Source organism: Telmatherina bonti (assembly GCF_933228915.1).
Source record: "Telmatherina bonti genome assembly, chromosome: 13".
Classification (NCBI taxonomy): domain Eukaryota; kingdom Metazoa; phylum Chordata; class Actinopteri; order Atheriniformes; family Telmatherinidae; genus Telmatherina; species Telmatherina bonti.
Window position 1 is genome coordinate 31,963,140 of NC_136611.1, and position 16,963 is coordinate 31,980,102.

Sequence of the window (16,963 nt, forward strand, 5' to 3'; positions counted from 1 at the left end):
TTTCTAACTCCAGATAGGAAGCTTTCTCATGCAAAGCCAGATTTTTCTCTGGATGAGGAGGAAAAAAAATTCTCCCATTTTCAAAATTTGGACTTTGTTTTAGCAACAAGATGCGCAAACTGTTGTCATGGCCTGTAAAGCATCTCCACAAACACAGACACCCTTGTTAAACCATCACTGGTAATTTGACATGTTAAGAGAGGTGTCATGTTAAAAGCGCTTCAGATAATCAGTTGGCCTCTTTTATAACACACTTCACTGCTCTGGTATGTAGATTGCTGCGCAGAGGTCTAAGTTATTGCATAATTTAACTGATGAGCACGATGAGGTTATATTTTTTTTATTCTGATTTGATTATAGCTCAACAATAATTTACAGCCTTTTTCCCCCCTTTTGTTGACATTTTTATCTTTGATTTCAACTTCTGCACCCAGCACATTATAGTCATTTGTTGATTATGGTGCCATCTGTCACTTTCCATCCACACGGTGTGATGCATTAAACATTCCTCATGCTGCCGCAGATTCATTTCTCCTGGCTTCAGTTCAAGAGAAAGAAAAAAAACCTCTAGGTGAGCAACGTCTCTGCAGTCAGACAGCTGGAAAACATAATTATTTGATAAATAAGTTCAACTAATCGACTGTAGGAGGAATGCGCTTGCTGTATCCTCACTTCAAATCAAATTAAGGGATTTGTTTTTTTGTTTTTTTTTTTATCTTTCCAAGCAAAGACTGTTGCCAACACACTGCAATGCAAATGCAATTTCCATTTAAATAATGGGGATTTCACACCATGGGCCTTATCAGGATGTGAGGTGAGGCAGGAAGGAGATGGACACTCGTGCTTCAGCAAAATGACGCTAGCTTGTAAGTCTTGGGACATTCTGCTTTAAACGTATCGTGGTCCACTTCCAGGGATAGTACAATTCATTCAGTGCAGTATGAACTCTCTGATGTGTGCCAAAGAAGAGAACTCCGGTCTGCTCAAAACCTGGAGGTCTCGGTTCGCTTGCAAACAGTGAGCAGAGAGAAAATGACATCTGCAATAAATCATCAAGAAAAAGGAGAAAGTGATGCAGATTACTGTTTGGGTATGAGGAAAAACAAAACCACCCGACCCAACTGGCACATTAACACATTAAGTAGCCTAACTGTAAACACACCCCGTCCCTCCTTTGTTACATTACTTTTCTTTATTTGTTCATTTATCTACTGAGATTCATGTCGTTTAGTTGTTTTCATTTACAATAAGAAAATGAAAGATGACAACACAAAAAATATAAAGCAGAACTTTCTTTATTTAATTTGTACATTAACAAAGTAGAATGCAAAACAGAAAATAATGAATAAAACTTTATTAATTTTTGAGCACAGAATTTTTTAAAATTTATTTTACATTGACATATTAATTTTTAAAAATATTCTATTCTACAACAAAGTCTTCGCAAGGTGCAACATATGATACAGTACCATGCAATGTGATATATGATATGAAATGATAAAATTTGATACGATACGTTACGATATGTTACAATCGTTACCAAGACAACATTAATACACCCAACAGCTCAATAAAGCACTCAAAATCTATGCACAACACATAGCAGATATCGTAAATACATTGCAGCTCATACATTTGGCATAAAAAATAGAAAGACATAAAAAAGAATAAAACTGTTTGCTTGCATGACCACTGTAGCCCCAAGAGCAATTTTTTATAATCAAAATACAGTATTCTAAATTGCTGAAAGGTCTGATAGAAATTTGGAAAAATGAATTTTCTGATGGTTCAGTTTGGATTTTGATTTGAACTTTTACTCATCCTCCATCCCAACTCAACAGCCTCGACTAAACTAATTAAACAAGTCAATCATGAACAAGTAAAGTTAAATTTTCTGTTTCATGACTGCTTTGGGTTTATCCTCAAGGCTTTGGGCTCTGCTGTGATTCTGCTAAAATCTTGATGGAACCACTGGAATGAAAAATCCCTCTACTGATTCATTTTTAAATTTCATCCACAAAACTGAATATGAAATTACTGTGAGGATAATCCTGTAAACCAGAAAGCTATTAAACCCACAATCACCCATCAGGAATGTCTGGAGTGTCACTGAACATGTTGATGCCATCTGACCTCATCGTTTTGTTTTCTATTAACTCTGCAGCTTGAAGTCTTTCCTGTTTCTTCCTCGTTTCTTTCGTGACCAACAGGCCATGAGTTTCCAATGCTAAACTTAAAAAGTCCCAGTAAAGCTGTATCCTCAAACTGCTCACAGACCTCTCTGGTGAGGGAACAATGATGAAGAGATGACAAACACTGCTTTGTTTACATTTTTCATTGGTGTGGTCTTCTGCTTTGTCTCACTCAATGCCGTAAAAAGATGTAAGACTTGTTTGGAGCTTAAGACTCAGACTATGAAAGTCTTTACATGCTTGACAACGATTCTACATTTGAATAATTTGTTATCTTAAGAAAATAAGGTTTGTTTCTCTAAAGACACTGCCCAGTACAAGCCCTGCCTTGTTCCGTTACTTTGCCACATACAGGCCTGACATGTAACATTTTCCATGGCTGTCAAGTATCCCGTTGTAGCTGGGAAACACCCGTTTTTCACCTCTCTTTCTGGCACCTACCTCAGATTGTTCTTAACCTGTACATCTCCAGCATTTTGATATAGGGAGAAAATACACAGATACGAGGAGACAACCCTCCCTGCCTCTGTGAAGAATAAACATGCAGAAACATCTAACTTCCATTTCCCACGTGGAAACAACTGTGCGCACCCGGTGAACGGTACCTTTCCTACCCCTACTCTGGGAGGTTGCCAGAGAATTTCCTTATTGTAGAATCCAGAACTTGACAGGTATGATGTTAAGTGGTTTTGTGTTCACACACACATTTATTAAAACAATTTGATCTTTATGGAATTTAAAAAGAAAAAAAAAACAAGATTAGTTTAGACTCTGTGAAGAAGTAGAATTAAGGCCCATGCTCTACGCTAAATACTGACACTGAGGGGACAGTTTTGAACAGTGTGACAGACTTGTGACCAGCGAAAAGAACAAAGAGCGTCATCATGTTTTCTGATATATATATATATATATATATATATATATATATATATATATATATATATATATATATATACACATATATATATATATATACACATATATATATATATATATACACATATATATATATATATATATATATATATATATATATATATATACACATATATATATATATATATATATATATATATATATATATATATATATATATATATATATATATACATATATATATATATATATATATATATATATATATATATATATATATATATATATATATATATATATATATATATATATACCAGACCTCAAGGAAGAACTGGAGAAGGCCTGGAGGGTGAAAGCAACACAGTAGTACCCATAGTGATCGAGCATTGGGGCCGTGTCCCCCACACTGGAGAGGTGGCTCCAACAGATACCAGGTGAGACATCAGACATCAGAAAAGATCAGTCCTATGAACACCTAAGATACAAGACCCTCAAGCACCCAGGACTCGAGTAGAGAACCCGAGCTTGAGAGATGAACAGCCACCCTCCCTACCCTGGGGAGATGGGAGGGGTGGGTGAGGGAGGAGGTTTTTTTCTTTATACATATAGAATACCTGCTTGTTGATATCCAGTTGCTAGGCTGTGATGTGGTACCGTCAAGAGAAATGCTGCTGTAAAGTGATGGACAGGGATGAATAAACCAGTTTATGTTCAGTGTAGTTTCTCAGCTTCACGTTGTTGCAACTGGATACCTACATCATCAAATGACACCACATCACACCCTCGCAACTGGATATCAACAAGCAGGCATTCTGGATATATATCCAGATAAACTAATCAGTGACAATTGGAGATGAATTGGTATAAAATCAAAACTCTACCATTTCTAAAAGGTTGAAAAAAATGCTGCTGAGCTTTTAATAAGCAAATAAATACCACATCTCAATGTAAGAGATTAGGTCATCTGCTTTATTTTAGTACAAATTTGATATGTTGCACTTCTTTTGCACATCAGATTTGATACCCAGTGAATCCATCTTTAATGTTTTTGCATACCATCTTTATCATCGGTTTGTACTGAAACCAGTGTAAGGTAGGGAGTAAAAAGAAGCTTTAGGAGGTGTTTTGTGCACACAGGGTAATTCAGCACTGTGACTGACAGCAGAGTGGCAAAAGGCGCAGGCGCGCTCTGATTGGCCGGAACGGGTTTTTACAATCCTCTCCCGTTTCCAGGCTCGCCACATGCGGAGAGCTTCACCTCCATAAAGTTTGTCAGAAGCCAGAAGCGCAGCAGAGCGGAGGAGCACGGAGGGGCTGCAGCCACAGGACACCTCATCCTTCAGTATCTCTGCGTCGCTGCTGCTTTGCATTTCTTCATGAAGTGAGTGCCGAGGCGCACAGCTGTTCATTGTAAAGAGAAAACATGAGGTCTACTTCTGCGTCCTTCTGGAGGATGATCCGGCTGGCGGTGACAGCGGCGCTCCTGACAGCCTGCAGGGCATCAGAGTATGAGTACCTGGGCTGGAAGTCGGATGTGTACAACGGCGGGCGCAGCTACGGCAAGCCTCCACAGTGCATGGATATCCCGGACGACCTGCGGCTCTGTCACAACGTGGGCTACAATCAGATGTTGCTCCCCAACCTGCTGGAGCACGAGACCGTGGCCGAGGTGAAGCAGCAGGCCAGCAGCTGGGTTCCTCTGGTGCACAAGAACTGCCACCCGGGCACGCAGGTCTTCCTGTGCTCGCTCTTTGCGCCCGTGTGCCTGGAGCGTCCCATCTACCCGTGCCGCTGGCTGTGCGAGGCGGTGCGGGACAGCTGCACCCCCATCATGGAGGCGTTCGGCTTTCCATGGCCGGAGATGCTCACCTGTGACAAGTTTCCCCAAGATGATGTGTGCATTGCCATGTCGCAGCCCAATGCCACAGAAGCCACAAAGCCTACAGGTACCCCCCCACCCACCACTCCCAGTTTTATATGAAACTTACCAGTTTGCCCACAGGCTTAGCAACTGGGGGTTAAATAAGATAAAACATTATCAGTCCGTCCGAGCTGTGATGGATTTTTTTGTGCTCATTTTCAACTGCAGAAACTTCTCAGTTATAGTTTTGTGGAGCTTAAAATTATTTTCATCACAGCTTCATTTTACAGGCTTCATATCAAATATGCTTCACATGTTTTCTGTTCATTTAATTGTTGATCCTGAAAATAGAGTTTCCTTCAGAACTAAGAACTGGGTTAAAGAACAATGTTTTAAAAAAGATCTCTGAAAGCTTTGTTCTACTTTAAGTTTAAATGCCTACATTAAAAAGCCTTTGCTCTTCTGAAGCAACTTAAAAATATTCATCTAACTTATAATATAACATAACTTAAAATAAAAGTAAACATAGTTTTGATCTCTTTTTAGAAATTTTCCACACATTCCTTTCTTTTGACCGTGGTTGTGAAACAGCAGCGTGGGTTAAACAGTACGACATCTACATTGATCCATCTCAGGATTTATTACTTAAACTGGTTCCTAACTCTGACTAACCAACTAACTAAAAAAACCAAACAGACAGCACTTTTGTCGCTGTGTAAAAGTCGACACCCATGCAGTGAAATGGGCTTGAGAATGTTGTTTCAGGGGTAAAGTTGTGTTTGCAGATGCAAATCCAATCACTAACAAACCAAATACAACCTTTTGGGGAAGAAAGGGGAAAAAAAAAAATTCAGCTGTGAACGCTCAGACCTGATCCTGTTTTAACACGCGTGCATCCTTTCCCACTGAAAGTCTCAAGTTTTTATTTTTTATACTCTAATCTGCTATATAAATGTTTAATGTGAATGTGAACTTGCTGGTTGGAGTGATGTTGCAGTGTTGGAAAAGCTCTTGACACATGGTAGTCATTTATTTCAAGGTGTTTGCAGAGGCAGAGGACAAAAGCTGGGAGGAGGTCCAGCTGCAAAAACATGGATACCTGCATCCATTAACTCCCTTTCCCTAACAAATGCATTAAATCTGATGAAAGATGAAATTCTGGAAAACACATGCTCTGAATAATGTGAACCATAAACTGGTCTGGAGGCAGTTTCTAAACACAGCTCCCAAGGACATGCCTCCCCCCTTTCTCCCCAACCGGCAGCCTCCCCTGACACAACAGACACCTCACGTAGCACAAGTAAAAAGGATGCATGAACTCAATCCAGAAAAATGGTCTTCCAGCACTGACACCTGTGAGCCAAGTTGAAAATATACCAGACGTAGCTCTAAAAATGCAGAAAAATAACAGTTTTCTTGGGAAATAAAACTTAGGTTTTTTCAGAATGCTTCTGAATTAAGAGTTCGGCAGCTCTGAGGTGTACATCGGAGATGAGAAGCCATAAAACCGAGGACACTTTCCATCATCACGTCGTCAAATTTGCGTATATTACAATCCAAAAGCTGTAAATACATTTCTTTAACAGGTTTTCACTCAACATTAATTGGTTGGACTGTGGATCTTCCAGCAATTACAGAGCTCCCCGTTTCTGGAGCGGGACCAGACAGTGTGTGGGTGTTACTAAGACCGTTCCTCTAAAAAAGATTTCCTTTCCAGGATAAAGGGGGACCACACAGAGCTCTGCACTCCCCAGACGCCACCTGCTATCATTTGTCAGCACTGGTGATAAATAAAGTCGGCGTTTACCCGCAGGCCCACTGAAGCAGAGCTGTTAGCAGCAACGTTTTGTTTCCCACTATCACTATCATTCTGAAAAGCCTCAAATCCATTCTTGAGGTTGGTAAAGATAAACACAAGCAGTCCAGTCTCTTTGGCTGTTAATGAATGTTAATAGAGGTCAACGTCCCTGTGCTGACCAGGCCACGGCTGGTGAGAATGGATTTAAAAGAGAACCAGGCTTAAATAGGCAAAGAGATCCAGTGACACAGTAAACAGTCTCTGTTTTCACAAACTCTTCACACTTTGCTGTTACTTTCACGAGTTTATGTTAAACATGCATAATGGACAACTGGCAATCGAAAGAAAACTTATTAAAGTCCCTTTTCCTGCCTTTCTTGACTTAATCGATCCTGGTCCATGTTGGGTCAACATCTTGCCGACTGTTTAGGATTAAATGCGGTGCAACTCTGTGATCATTACAAAAGACCCAAGTTCTTGTTTGGAAAAGTAACTTCAGCTGTCTGGCACGAAGTGATTGTTTGTATTGTTATGGAAAAAATGGAACAATCATGTTGGTAAAGCACTCATTGCTTTAAATTAGATTTTTGTCAAAAACACATTTTAGCTTTCTTGGTTTGCCCTTTGGAGCTTTAATTCCTTGAAATGCCAAAACATTCTAGTTGGCTATTGAAATGGTTTCTTCCTTCTAAAATCTCAAAGTGTTTGTATATTGTTGTACGCATTGGTTTAAAAGTGGAGAAGTGGCGAGGAAGAGTGTTAAGAGGTACTCTTAGTTACAGCCGGCTATAAAAGCTGAAGACATTCCTCAGTGAGGTCAGGTCATCCGAACATGAAACCCAAGACACAAGGTGGCCGACACTAGACAGGATCTTTGCATGCACTTTGCAGGATTTAATTCTGTTGTTTCCAGTTCCTTGTGATTTCTTTCCAAATTATGTATTTAGGTATCTCTTGCTGATTCCTCTTTTTCTTCCTTTTCCATATCTTTTTTTTTTTTTTTTCTCCTCAGAGTACCCTGCCGTCTGCCCTCCATGTGACAATGAAATGAAAACAGACACCATGCTGGAGCACATGTGCGCCAGCGAGTTCGGTAAGTAAGCATCGTCTCAGCATTCACATAACACAATCAACACTAGTCAAACACACTTTGGCATGCATCGATGTCTATGGAAAATCAAAAGCATGGTTTGATTAGTCTTATCCTTCAAAACAAATCTTAAAAATCATCCATCCTGATGAAGAAGGGGATGGTGGTGTGCAACTATTGGGGTCATATAAAGTCTTTATGTAGCAGTAGTAAAGTGGAATGTTTGCTTGTTGTCTGGGTTGAATTTCTGTTTTTTATAGCGTTTCCTCTGCAGATAAAGAACTTATCTATTTAATGTCAAGCAAAATTTGTAATAATGATTAATCTAATTTATTAAGAACAGATCTGATTACATGCATAGTCTCCTCATTGGGATTACATAGTCATCTTGTTTGCTTGTAAACACATTAATGCTGCCATTTTTGTGAAAAATCTGCATAAAATCCCAAGATTTTAAAGGATATTTAAAAATTCCTGTTGAACTTCATGTCCTATTGTTTTAATTTATGCCAACATAGAAACAAATAAAAATATGTGAGCTCAACAAATAAACATTATGTGAGAAAAAAAATTTGTGAATGTTTTTCCAACACAGTGGTCAGTGGGCAAACTTAGCTATTCTTAGCTATTCATAAAATGCGGAACATTTTCCATTATAAGCAAGCAAAAAATATATATAAATGTATCATAGAAAAAAAAAAAACTAAAAACAAAATAAAATATAATCCTGTTACATGCTCTGCTATAAATCAAAACAATGCATATTTATATATTCCATTACATACCATTGTTAAATATTCAATTTATATATGTAATGCTAGCAAAAGGCCCATTTTACAAAGGTATTTATATAATTAATATTTATTTTATAAATATTTCTGACAATATTGTATGCATCTATTTAAGAGACATTTGTTTCTAAAAAAAATATATTATTCTTTTTATAGGAATATCTATTTCAAAGTGTTTGGGAAGATGGTTCCATGCCAACATGGCTCTGTAGATCACCGTTTTTTTTGTTTTTTTTTTTAAACAAAAGTTAGTACCTGTCTTTGGCAGTGAAAAATGACCCCCGACAGCATGTCTTTTGCTGTAACTGAGTTTCAGAACTGAAACATAATTCTTTGTATAGATCATGTGGAATTTTTGCTGTGGATACATTTCTTACAAGTACAGTAGTGAATAAAATAATCTGTCTTTTACCATTAACCATTTTAAATCTTAATGCATTTTAAATACATTTGTTCTAATGTCACAACCAAGTACAATACAAGCTGCTTTGTTTTGCACTCTATGAAGTTTATTGAACATGTCTGCTAAGGCGATGGATTAGACCACTAAGCTGTAGTCAAGATTTGACAAAAGCTAACTTAGGCAAAGGGTCAATAAAACTATTGTTCCTTTAGCTAATGGACGATAGTGTTTGATGTAAAGTTAAGTTAGCATGAAGTTAAGTGAGCTTGCAATTATTTTGGCTTTACGTTGAGTTAAGTTAGCTTTGAGTTAAGTTAGCTTTGAGTTAAGTTAGCTTTGAGTTAAGTTAGCTTGATATCTCAAGAACCAGTGAAAGTTAAATTGCAGTTTTTAGTACAGAACAGGTCTAGAGAAATTAAAGTAAAATTAAATATGTTCATAGTTTTATCATTATTTCATGGTTTGAACATTTCCATTGAACAATGACCAAATATTTTTTCTTATTATAGCTTGTTTAAAAAAAAAAAAAAAAAAAAAATTTGACAGAAACTTAAAAAAATGCTGAATCATTAGCTCCATTTTGAGGTATTAGCCCAAAGTGAAACTGACTTTAAATCATTTTCAACAAGTCTGGAAAAAGCATATAAAGCTGATGGAGACACTTTAAAAATTTATGAATGTTATGCAAGGAACTCAGCAGGTTTTAAAATTTCAGGTTAATAGTTATTACCTCAAAAAAAGTCAGTGACACTCTGCTTGTACTTTCACACCAAAATGCTTGTGGTAGAAAACATGACAAGCAGAACGCAGCTGTAAATCATACAAAGCCCCATGCACAAAAAAAAAAAAGAAAGGCATTTAAAGCACTGAGTTCATTTAAAAATGAACCAACATCAGCTGAATTGCACTTATGAGGATTCTCTGAATAATGTGATGCAAGATGTTCAGCTTTCATGTTTTATTTGTCAGCTGAACCAAAACTTGCGGCAGCCTGAACTCCAGGTGCCATGTCGAGCAAACATGGACTACATGCACATTGGAAACAGACTCTCCAGCAGTTCTCAGGAAAAGTTTAAAGTTACATTTGTTTAAGGAATTGCCTTGGTGTTTATGTTGTGGTATTGGGACTTGCCTTTTTCAGTCTGATTCCTGGTTTTCCAAAACAAGAAGGGCCCACTATTGGCTTGTTTCATCTCGGATGAAGACAAATGTTGTTTTGCTTGCTTGTCATAATTCTCCTAACCAGCTGACAAGTGAGGATACACAGATAGATTTACTGTTGGGCTGAAAATGAGACGATGTGCTGTTTATGTTGCAGGTTTGACCCTATAGAAAAATAAACTCCTCTGGAATGTATCAAACTTTGGTGTTACCTTATTATTGAAATTGATTCTGGAGAAAAAAGAAAAAACAAAAAGCAGCCTCATGGCTGCAGAAATAAATTAGTTCATTACTTTTTCCAGTATAATTCTGTCTTGGTCTAAAAAGAAAACTGCAGCTATAAATATGTCATACAGCAGCTTGGGCCAAACAAGAGTTAGTGTCTTGTCCTGGGAAAAAAAAAGAAAATATGCAGATGGAAAAATGCCTGGCTTTAATCATAATGTGTTTTATCCCACCAACTACAGATAAGACCATCATTCTGATTACATTTTATTGTTTTGACTTGACTGAAAGTGGATGGTTTGTAATGGCATGTTTTCAGAGCCTGTGTTTTATATCCAAGTTGCAGACAAGCCTGTCTGTTTTGTTTGGAGAAGACCACAAATGTAGATGGGACAGATAGATGTCTTGTTCTTCTCTTTAGAACACTCGGATATAAAACCACGGCGAGGGTTGAAGACTGAATCAGTGGCTTCTGCTGAATCTTTATTAATCTGCACAGACCATTTGTGTGAAAATATTTACACTCTGGCAGTAAATTTGATTTTGTTCACCATAAAGTTTGCTTTCTGGAAGCTGCAAAAGAACTGTTCTCAGCTGTTCTTTTGCTAGTTTTGTTGGTTTGCTGATTACTAAATTCTCCAGTAATTTGTACATTTTTTTTCTTTGCTGTGCTTTGCAAATTCTTTTTTTTAAACAAAAGCAGCAAAAGTAGACACAAACCAGCTTTTTAACTTGAGCTTGTTGGATGTGGGGTTGTTCTGGTGCGGGGGGGGGATCCTTTTAGCATGTAACAGTTTCTTAGCCGAGTGTGTTTGGATGTAGGCACTCCCTGATGTTCCTGGAGTGGCTCGTTGTGATTCTTATTCCTAAAAAAACAAATTCATACATGAGCATCCTATTTGCAGCACTTGGCTGGTAACAGATGTACAGCTCATCCCACTCAACACTTTGTTCCCACAGCATCTTATCCCTGTGCTTAAGGTTTCATGGTACCTCATTGTCCCAAAAACTCCAGCACCCCTTCAATTAAAATCTCTCCTCAGCCGGCTCACTTTGTTGTCGTTGCCAATTTGCTCCCACCCTTTGCTGATGTGGTAAACAGGGCAGCTCTGTACTGGAGGATTGATCACTGCAGCTTATCGGATCAGTTGTGTTTCCATTATTGGGAGGTGGGAGCAGTACATACCCTCCTCCTGGGTTTACGATGCTGTGGGAGCTGTCGGTTCATCTGAACCTGCCGTGGAAAGTAGGTCAGAACTTGGGGGCTACTACTGACATTGGATTTTCCAGTTTTTTCCTTTTCATCCAAATTATTCCAAATAATCTATAATAAATGCTGATTGTAAGATGTTCGGAATCATGTTTTACAGCTCAGAGAAGCTGACTTTACTGGTTTATTTGACTTTTTTGTTGTTTTTGTTTGTATACAACACAAATAATACATTTTTGTCCTTTAAATCATCTTTGACTGCTCACATGTATCTTATGATCCTATATCAGTTAAATAAATCACATCATGTGTGATTAAATAAATCCATCAGCCAGCTCAGTAACCTATCAGATGACCAGGACCCCGTTGGTGCCTCCAGATTAACCTAAAGAATCACTAAGGATTGTATGGATAAGATCTTTAAAAAAAACAACAACAATTTGTGCTTTCTTCCTTTTTATTGAAAAAGAAAGCAAATGCTCTTTTGCTTATTGTGTAAATGTGCAGGAAATTGGGTCCTCTTTATCATGCCATGGGGTGTTCTTTGACTGTGCTTAGTTTTCTAATCCTAAAAGGGATTTTTTACATCTAAACCTGCCATTGTACATTATTGTGTATTTTAACTGTTGAACTAAACATAGGCATAAAGTATAATATGAATTAATCTAAAAAAAAAAAAAAAAGACTACATTCAGTTACTTTTCTAATGCTATCGTGTCAAAATTCACTCAATATTTAATGCAGAGGTATAAAATATAATATGAACAAGGGAGAGAAATATCCATTCACCTATTTTTGTACCTTGTTAATCTGTTTCAGTCTTGTTTAGGAGTTGTAGTTAGGAAAAGCACACAATCAAAACATACTTGGAGACAATGACATTAAAAATAGCTTATAAAGTACTATATTAGGACATTTTGAAAATATTCTAAACCAAAAAAACGAGAGTTTCTCCATCTACAAGCAAAGTATTGTAAGTATTTGATGTCAGATTGCTGTTGTATGCTGCTTCTGAGGAGATTAGAACTTTAAACAACACAAGGTGCAAAGAAAGTTCAGAGCGTCACCAGATTAACACAGATGGAGGATTTATCAAGATGAAGTCCTTTCAGGTGTGGGCCAGGCCTTCTTGGTCATGACTCACTAATTATGAGTGCTGCCCATTTTGATTCCTCAGAGCACTAAGCCTCCTTACAGAGCGCGTTTGACGGGGGGTGAAAGTCTTAATCCCTACCATGTGCGCACGCACAAAGGGCAAGGGAGCTGCTTCGTTCAGCCAATTCAGGTTGTTATGCTGAATCTTATTCTGCTTAAAGTAAGTTAAAGCTTTTATCTGTTCTAAACTTTGCTGGGGCGTGAACAATGATCCATCTTCATCCTGACTCTTCTTGCAAAAGACTAATATTCTTTTTATATTCCAACATCACCTTTGTCAGTAAACTCATATGAAGAGTCTTTGTACCATATGTTATATCTGCTTATTCCAGAAAAATGACTTTACACAACAAGTAGGGGTAAATGGAAATACTGAAAGCACCAAATGTCTGACTTGTGCACCCCCTTTCAGACAGGGTAAATGAGGGAAACAGTGAGATTAGAAGGTTAAACAGAGTGTAGTGAAAGATCAGGGGTTTTATAGTCAATCTGATTCTGAAAGAGATTTAAAAAAAGACTTACAAAGAGCTGCTAATCGTGATTTAGACTGTAAGTTCAAGGTCTCTGTGTAACATTACGGAGAAATAACTGTTTGTTCTGTTGCTAGTCATCTTTACAGTGATCACAACACAGCAAACTGATTATTTAACTGCAAGAGTCTAAGTGTCTGTTCCACTAATATAAACTGAGACACTGTAGCTGGTAAAGCTGTCAGGCTTGTGAATGGTTTGATTCAGTGAATTTGAATGCGCTCAATTAGAAGGCATTAGGCATGAGTCAAGTGGAAGAAATGCATGTTTAAACAATTTTACATAGAGTTGGAAAAGTACTTCATAATGAAAAGGGAATGATGCTTGGTATTTGAAGAGATGACACAAACTTGTCACGGCTTGATACCCTGTAATAAAGGGGTGGTTTTAGAGTTGCCATCTCCGCATACACACAGAACTGTTACCAAACATCTTGGACAAGAAGTCATATTTTTCTCCTGTGTCTCCACCACAGCTTTCAAAGCCAAGATCAAGGAGGTAAAGCGAGAAAATATGGACCGCAAGGTGATCCCGCAGAAGAGGAAGAAGATGCTGAAGGCGGGAAACCTTAAGAAAAAGGACACCAAGAAGCTTGTGTTGTACTTGAAGAATGGAGCAGACTGCCCCTGTCAGCAGCTAGACAACCTGGGAAACCAGTATCTAATCATGGGTCGCAAGGCGGATAAGCAGTACCTGCTCACAGGCATCCACAAGTGGGACAAGTCCAGCAAGGAGTTCAAAAAGGCCATTAAAAAACTCAAGACCTACAAATGTCCTGTGTTTGAGAATGTCTTCAAATAATTCAACCTACGGCCCAATTCCTGGTCGCATCTCATCCTACATGTGAACTTGCACAAGAAGCATTCCCAAACTTTGCTTTCTAATGTTCTGTTTATATATCTATATATCTTTATATATTTACTGATATACTTTGGAATGTCGAGTGTTGAGTTTTAGTTGAATGTGGTGAGTGATGACGCTACAACTTATAGGGTTAAGTTTTCCTTTTCCACCTTGAGCTTAAATAACTTTAGTAAAAGGCCTTTTCACAGAATTCATTTCCACTAATACACATGCAATGTAGACTGTTTGTCTCACTCTTCCTTTTGTTGTACAGGTCAGAAGATAGGTTGGACATTGGGGGAAAAAATCGAGACAGAGAAGAAAAGGTTGACACATTTGTGTTCTTAGCCTGCAAACTGTTAGCTTCCCAGCGTTAAGATGAGCAAGGAGGAAAAAAAAAACAAGCTTTCCTCTGCTCAAAAGTTAAAGAAAAACAAAAAAAAAAGTTTACTTACTTCTTATGTATGTAACCAAAATGTATCATGTTTTTACCCCCCTTTGTTAGGAAAGGGTAAAGCTAGCTTGTTCCCCTGCTTACAGGCTTTATGCTAATCCATATTGATAATGTGCTAGTAGGCTCCTAGAAAAGAAAATACCCAGTTCTCCATTAAAATATCTTTCTGATCTTATAAAATTCCCTAAATCACTCATAAGGTAACTGACGTTAAGCTCTTAAAGCTACGTGGAAGATATGACAGACATGATTGTGGTAAATTAAAGACGGCACTACTAGCATTCCTAAACACGTCTTTCTTTACTTTACAATCTTAGAGACACATCAGAGACCACATCACAATACAAGTTGCAGGCCTGCACTGCAGTTTTTCTTGATCCTGACTCAACATTTTAACCAATATTCTGTTTTTATACATCAAGCTTGAAAGGATCAGTATTCATCAGTAACATTGTACACCTTGTAGTCATATATGTTTAAAAGTCTATGTCGGCTATGTCTTTAGGTCTGTTCCTCTGCAATGTCTCTGGTCCCTCTTTTAGCACTCTTGTTTTAGATTTGAATGTCAGCGGTTCATTGCTGCTTTTCACATGTACATATTAATTTTACATAAATATGGAAAAACAAATTGGAGTCACTTATCATTTCATGAATTCACAGCAGTGCCTGATTCTTTTGGATACACAAGTCGATGTTTGCATGGAAGCTCAACTCATTTTGGGGGCTTTTGTTGTGGTTTTATTGACATTGTTTTGTTTTCCTGTTACTGCGATGGCCTGGCAACCTGTTCAGGGTGAACCCTGCCTTTCGCCCAAAGATAGCTGGGATAGGCTCCAGCTTCCCCATGACCCTTCATTGAACTAAGCGGTTAGGATCTTGGATGGATGGATGTTTTCATATTAACATGTAGCGGAACCTAAAAGCTCCATCACTGCTTTGCCCGAGAGTTTGATCCTGCAAAGTCAGCTTGTTCATTTCCTAATCTACCAATAACCGCTACTGTGTTTATTTTGGCAGAGCCCTGCTTTTCAAAATTCGTTTCTGCTCATCTAATTGTCAGTTTGTTAAAAATACCATGCGATGTGAATGAGTAGACTCTACAAAACTAAAAACAACCTCTTTCTCAACATTAGAAGCAGGTTATGTAGGAGTAAAAGCTATCTCTGTACCTCAATCTGGCATCTTGAAACTATCTTGCCATCCAACTGTCAAATCTTTTATCTCTGTAAGCCCTCATTTTGGTCTTTGCACGGGATGTGTGACATTGTTAAAACAAAGTGGAGTAACAACAGCCAAAACAGCCAGCTTCTGCTTTGACAGCTCTGTCAAACAGAGCTGCTTCAAACTAACAATTTCACGCTCCTTCGGAAAATAAACTACAACGTTGCCAGATCTTTACACCAGAAGATCTTTTCACATAGGCATGTTTTTTTTAACTCCCATCTCTTGAACAATGTTTTGGTGTCTTCAGATTCTGGTCCACTGTAGTTTCACAGGCTGTTGGTGTCTCGGTATGTAGCATAAAAATAATAATCCCAAGTTATACTTCATTAAAAATTGATGCTGATAGTGAGCTACTATGCTTTCTTAACCTGAGGACAACTCTGTCTGATCAGCTGTCAAGGAAAAAAGAATGTTTTCACAAAGTTTCTGCCAGTGGATGAAGGTTTCACATTTAATAGGCATGACTTTCCATTGACATTTCATCTGAACCATGGATAATAACGCAAGAATGTACAGGTCATCCAAATTTCTCAACAGAGGCTGTCTTTATCTCGCCAGCACAAGAAACATAAAGCTTAGTATTTTAATGATTAATGTTTTATTGGGAATGCTTTTATGAGCTGGAATCTGTAATGTCTACAACATTTATAAACAAAAAACATGAAATGAGTCTGTCAATAAAAAGTCTTGTTAAAAACCAGGAAATATCAAGCACACTCATATTTTGCCCATCTGGTTTCAGTAATGGCTTTGCTATTGGAAAATATATCTCAGATGTGGATTTTGTTTTCTAATCATTACTTCAGCTGCCTTCAAAAGAGCTGCAGGGCCTAAGTCCAAAAATTGTCCTATTAAGAGGTGATCTGCAAAAATCCCATTGGTCTAAATGAAAATCTCAGGCTGTTAAAGCTCATTGGTTCCACACCAGTTGCTAAAAAGTAATAGTTTAAGGCCTGTGAAATGCAGTACATTTGCTTTGACATAGGGTTAGTTTGATGGAAATTTAATAGTCTGGTAATATACATTTATTAATAGGTCACTTGGAATTCATTGTATTTTATGGTGTATCAAGCTTTCTTTCATGTTTTAATGAACTATTTCTGCACTTAGTGCCTTCATAGCTGTCAGTTCACAGCAAAAGCCATGATAT

At 37.8% G+C, this 16,963-nt stretch overlaps 1 protein-coding gene across 1 annotated transcript; it reads left to right on the forward strand.

Annotated features, from left to right (window-relative positions):
- The first annotated feature begins 4,322 nt into the window (after nucleotides 1-4,322).
- On the forward strand, nucleotides 4,323-16,502 carry sfrp1a (secreted frizzled-related protein 1a). Its single transcript, XM_079251374.1, has 3 exons — nucleotides 4,323-5,014; nucleotides 7,740-7,820; nucleotides 13,768-16,502. Exons 1-3 carry the CDS (start codon nucleotides 4,492-4,494, stop codon nucleotides 14,091-14,093), a joined length of 930 nt encoding a protein of 309 aa, XP_079107500.1. The 5' UTR covers nucleotides 4,323-4,491; the 3' UTR covers nucleotides 14,094-16,502.
- The last annotated feature ends 461 nt before the right edge of the window (nucleotides 16,503-16,963 follow it).